Source organism: Cavia porcellus, unplaced genomic scaffold (genome assembly GCF_034190915.1).
Source record: "Cavia porcellus strain 051 isolate PalLab524CR breed Dunkin Hartley unplaced genomic scaffold, mCavPor4.1 scaffold_7, whole genome shotgun sequence".
NCBI lineage: Eukaryota > Metazoa > Chordata > Mammalia > Rodentia > Caviidae > Cavia > Cavia porcellus.
Genome location: NW_026947490.1, coordinates 18426170 through 18431704, shown reverse-complemented (window position 1 = coordinate 18431704; position 5535 = coordinate 18426170). Strand labels below are relative to the sequence as shown.

Here is a 5535-nt window from a genome sequence, read left to right as displayed (position 1 = left end):
ATCCGTTTCCAATCACCCTTCACTTTCATCACCTGGCACAACAGCAGACCCAGCCTAGGTCAGTGGTGGTGACCTTGGGGCACTCAGGACACAGGAGCCCTGCAAAGCTCTCTGTCCCTGGCTAGCCAAGTCACAGTAGCATTGCCCCAGCAGCAGAGCATTTCAGGGTCATGCTAGTGTTAGTGGTTCGACATAAATAAGTGGGGTTGAAACTGCAGTTGGAGACTTCAATCTTAAAAGTTCACCATCAGTGGCCTCGGTTTGGAGACATCCAGAGTGACCAACAGACAGAGACACACACACAGACAAACAAACACACACACACACACAGACACACACACACAAACACACACACACACACACACACACACACACACACTTGGATTATGGATAAATTGGGCCTGGAATGTGTAGGGTGGATTAAGGAGGGGGTGTGGCTACCTCAACACACTATTTAAGCCAGGCAGCCCAAGGCTTCAGGCAGGTAAACTGAGGAGCCATAGGTGGTACAGTTGGTCATGCGCTAGCACTGTCTTGCAGCTGCCATGTCCAGGAAACCAGGTAAGTCGAGGCATTCTGGGAAGGTGGAGCTGAGGGGCTGAGAGTGGGGGAACCCTGGGAGAGATGCAAGGACTTTGTGGTGGTTCCTGGGCTCCATGAATTTTTTCTCCAGGGGCTGAGTAGAATAATCTTTGTCGCCCTCTACACATTGGAAGTTGATATGTTAGGTTTGTTGCAGATACCTGCTTGCAGGTTTGTTTATTTCCGTATAATTCTATAGTCTATGTATTTTAAAGTTTGAAGTTGTCAAACTAATCAACGTTATTGAGCATTGTATTTATAAGACTTGTTAAAACGTATATTTTTGCTTTGGAGAGTCTTTGTTTCTTTGGAGTCAGGATCTCACTCTCTAGATAGGCTTGCCCTTAACTTGGTTCCATAGCCCAGCAGACCTGGAACTCGCACGGATCCTTCTGCCTCAGGCTCTTAAGTGTTCGAATTAGAAGAATGGGCTACCACATACACCAATAATTTTTATTTTTGAGGGGTTTTCTTGTTGGTTTGGTTTGCTTTTGGATTTTTCTCGTGTGATTAGGGATAGAGTTCTTTTGTTGCTGTTTCTGTTTTTTTTTTTTTTTTTTTTTTTTTTTGTAGCAGTGATGGAAGTTCAATTCTTGTGTTTCCCAAAGGAGCACTTGGGCCGCCCAGCTAAATCACTGGCCCCTTGGAGGGAGGGTCTTACTGCTTAGTCCAAGTTGGCCTTGAATTCACTGTTTTGGCCCAGGCAGGCTGGGATTACAGGTGTGCACCACTATGCGCAGATTTGCAGTACTTTGGTTGATATCATTTCCAAATCTTCTATTTTGTACTCATTTCCAAGGACACATGCCCCATCTGATTTTCTGTATTTTCAAGGCATTCTAGATATATGTGTGCAATATATTCTAGTAATCTGACACTGACAATTTAATGTTGGAGTGTTTGTTTTTGCTTTTTCTTTTGTGGTGTGGTAGCGTGATCAAACTGAGGACCTCATACTTGCCAGACAGACGCTTATGTGACTGAGCTAAACCCCTGGCCATTTATTTAATAAACTTAGAGTTTATCCTGCTGCCACCCTCCTTTTCCTGCTCAGTTTTACTTTTTCTGTCTCGAGCTCTAGTTTGCTCTATCTATCTCTGTCTCTGTCACTCCTTGAATACCATGCTTCAAAATTTTCAACAATGCCCTCTTTCGTCAGACAGGAACGGAAAAATGTTTTTGCAAAACTCTGTGGTCCTGGGGATTCAGCTCAGTGGCCCAGTGCTTGCCTGGCCAGAGCGAGGTTGTGATTTCGATGCCAATTGTTAAAAAGATTGTAAAAAATCTATGTATTGGATCATTTGTGTTCACTGACGGAGAATTAGGCAGCATGTTGGCAGTTTGGGTGCAGTGTGTGTGTGGATGCATGAAGGCGTGGGTTTGAGTTTGTGTGTGCCCGCTTAGCAATGTGGGAAAACAAAGTCTCTTATAAATAGAAGAGACCATGGAATATGGATTGCCATAACATTAAGTATTACTGGGTAAGAAGGTATTAGATGTGTGAAACCATAGTATAATCTCCTATTCTGCACAAATACTGTACACTAAACTTACTTCTTTGGAAATTCACAACTTTGCAATGTCTACGATTTATGTGGCACCATTTTACCCTAGAGAAACAGAAGCAAACGATGAGGGGAGCAGGTCTCTAAATGACAGAGCCAGTAGAGGAGAGAATCAGCATGCATTCTGCTTCTTAGCTGCTAGCCACACAGATCCCACGAAGAAATGACCAAATCAGTAGCCAGCTCTTTAGGGTCTGAAAGCACCTCTGAGTCTGAATGCTGAGTGTACCAGGGTCTCAAGTACTGCTTGAGCATTGTGAAACCCTGAGTCTACTGTCACTCTTACCCCAATGCTGTATTCTCTCCCATTAAGAAACAGGGTACCTGGAGCTAGAGAGGAATGTGGTTCCATGGGTGAACTCTTTGGGCCAAGCATGAAATGCACATTTGGGTATGATTATAACACATGCTTTTGCCCTTTCCGTGTGGATAGTGCTTTCATGCAAGTCTTTGTCTCTTCCCTCCGCAGACAAGATAGAATACAGGCGCAAGCCACGAACTGACTTTACCCCATCCCAACGCTCAGTACTGCTGAGTGCCTTTGAGAAGAACAATCATCCAGGGCACGATGTTACAAAAGAATTAGCTACAAAAATCAATGTTGATGAAACGGTGATAAAAGTAAGTACCTGAGTGTGTGTCTCTAGGTGGTACACCTGACCCAGAAAGCCACACGCTTTCAACCACCAGCATACAAGTCCCATACTTTGCCAGGTGCAGTGCGTTTGGACAGCGGTGAAATATGGCATAGTTTCACTTCACCCATGTTCACTTTTGGAGGCAGACTGAGGCTGACCCAAAAGACTTGTCTTCCTCAAGTAATAAGTGCAAGGGCCAGATTTTAACTGATCCACAGCACACTGCCTGGGACCCTTTGAATCTGGATCTGAGATCTTGCCCTTTGGGTTGTTTTCCGATTAGCAGCACACTCTTGTAATGGGCAACCTAGTGCTCAAGAATTGAGGCACTTCCTGGAGCTGGGAGTTAGTCCCTCCCAAGCCCACGTTCTGAGTACAAATTACTTCTCATCAGGCTTCACATCTTAAAGTGGACTTCCTCTCCATACCATTCCTTAGAAGAGAAACACCAAACCCAGTGAGTCTTTATACAAACACAGCGGGTAGATATCTAGATACTGCTCAGTCAGAACATTCAAATTCATTCTGATGTCTTCCTAGCCTTTCTCAAGGTAGTGAGGGCAAAATCCCTTCATGAAGCTGAAGCAACCCAAGCTCCATTCCCATTCCTTGCTCTCAGTCATTGCAATGTATTCTTGCAAAATTTGGAGCAACCACTAATGCAGAACTACACGCAGCACCCTTTGTTTAACCCTCCGGCATTGAGAGTTTGCCCCTTCCTACTCTACGCATTGCCAGTAAAACCCAATACCCCCCCCCCCTTTACCCTCCCGGAACCAGAACAGCACAGGATACAAAGTACTTCCCCTGTTCAGATCAGTCCACAGCAATTGGAGATCACCTTTCTGACCCAAAAACCTCACATCCTAGGGAACAGGAAAATAAAGCTTTGGGTTCATACCCATTTATTGAACTGCTTCTCTCTTCCCTGTAGATCTGGTTTAAGAACCAGCGTAGCAAACGGAAGAAAGATCAGCTAAAACTGAAGCTAGCTTCTTTGCCCGGAACATCCACGCAGACCTCTTCAGAAAAGAAGGAGCACGTCCTACAAAGTCCTGTTGCAAGTTGTTCACCGATATCTTCCATTTCAGATGACCATGTCTGTGACCGAGCAGAGCGTTTTGAGAAAGATATCAGTAGAAGACACGGAGCCTCTGTGTTTGGTTCGTCATTCCAAAGTCAACCTGATGGAACTCAGGGACACGTCGTCTACGTCGAAGATTTTGACATTGATGACACAGATAAACTTATAGAAATGTATTATCTGCCTGGGGAAGATGATCCCAGCAGTCTAGATATATACCTCCCCCCAGGCTGCCTGCAGTGAAGAAGTGAGCATGGTGCTGATGGGCAGAGTGACTCATGACACCCACAACTTTGGACACAAGCCTCCATTTTCAAGCATGGTTCCCAACTGATTTCCATTTTTTGCAGCAGAGCTTTGAGGACTTGTCATTTCACAGAAGGCAATAAAATAGCCATGTCACTGTCAATGTTGCCTGTTTCCGAGTGTTTTGTATTCCCCCTCCAATCTTTTCAGTACCCTGAACACTCCGCTTGGGAAGGAAATCAGCAGCATGGGGAAATTTAGATTCCTGATTCTCCCTCACCCCTAAGTGCATTGAATATCACGTGCATGGATTCTCTCTGCATACAATGACAAACAGTTCTAGAGGGCCCCTACCAATACTGCCTGAGAAAATAGTTACATGCAACAGGCAGGAAAGGCCTAGGCTCTCATTGAAAGCAAGACACCCTTACTGTAGTGCCATCTTGCTGGGAAGGAATCTCATTTTGAAGAAAGTGCAAATCAGAAGAACTTACACTCCCGGCTCATGCTGGTTGCTGAGAATATTTCAGATAAGTGTTGCAAGGAAAGACACTTGTTTCCTTAAAGAGGAGTTAGCTAATCTCTGCAGAGGCAGACAGCAATAGTGAGGTATCAGGTGGAATGAAATGGCACTGCCTCCTCTGGTCCTGAGTGAAATGAAAGATGGGAGAACATGCCAGCTTTTAGGAGAGCCAAACAGGATCATTTCCGTGGTACATCTTCTGTTGGCAGAGGTGCTTGTGTGGAACAGAGTGACACTAGGGATGTGATGTAAGGTGTCTTTATGGGTAGGACATGTTCATGTATGGCCAGCATGGTCCCGTATTCGGACCTGGATTGTCCAGCTGAATGTGAATCTCATTGAGAGGACGCAGCTTCCTTAGGAGGTGGGCAGATAACCGAGATGCGTGTACGTGAGCATGACTGTTGCAGTCATACTGTACAATTTTGTTTCACAACTGTGACCATGTGTAAATGAATGCCGGAGCAGTAGCACAGCATCACTGCATAGGACCTTTAGCAGGAGCGTGTGCAGTGTACAATTCAGAGCGATCTTAGCTGGACTGTCTAGGAGCATATGAGCTGTTAGCGATAGAACCTGGTGTCTTGCGTATGCTAATCATGAAGACTGTTACTGAGCAACGTTGTTGGATCTCATTTTAACATTTTTAGATGTTACAACGTGATTACTGTGTAGTAATCCAGAAAGGTGCCTTCCCTTCCAACAGGCAAGCGCTCTGAGGATTTCTAAATGTCTGTAATCAGGATCAAGGTTTTAGCTCTGTCTTACCTTCTGGCCCTGAGAATATCCTATGAAGTAGGAATTTCTCATTAGTTGTTTTACATCAGAGAAAGCGTCCACTGCCAAGTAACTGGTCCATGATCTGTCACTTTACAATCAACCTTCCATCCCAGATAG

At 44.9% G+C, this 5535-nt stretch overlaps 1 protein-coding gene across 1 annotated transcript; it reads left to right on the top strand.

The window, feature by feature from the left end:
• Positions 1-545: 545 nt before the first annotated feature.
• LOC134476814 (paired-like homeodomain transcription factor LEUTX) lies at positions 546-4112 on the top strand. Its single transcript, XM_063252472.1, has 3 exons — positions 546-561; positions 2617-2768; positions 3720-4112. The coding sequence occupies exons 1-3, from the start codon at positions 546-548 to the stop codon at positions 4110-4112; spliced, it is 561 nt and encodes a 186-aa protein (XP_063108542.1).
• Positions 4113-5535: the final 1423 nt, after the last annotated feature.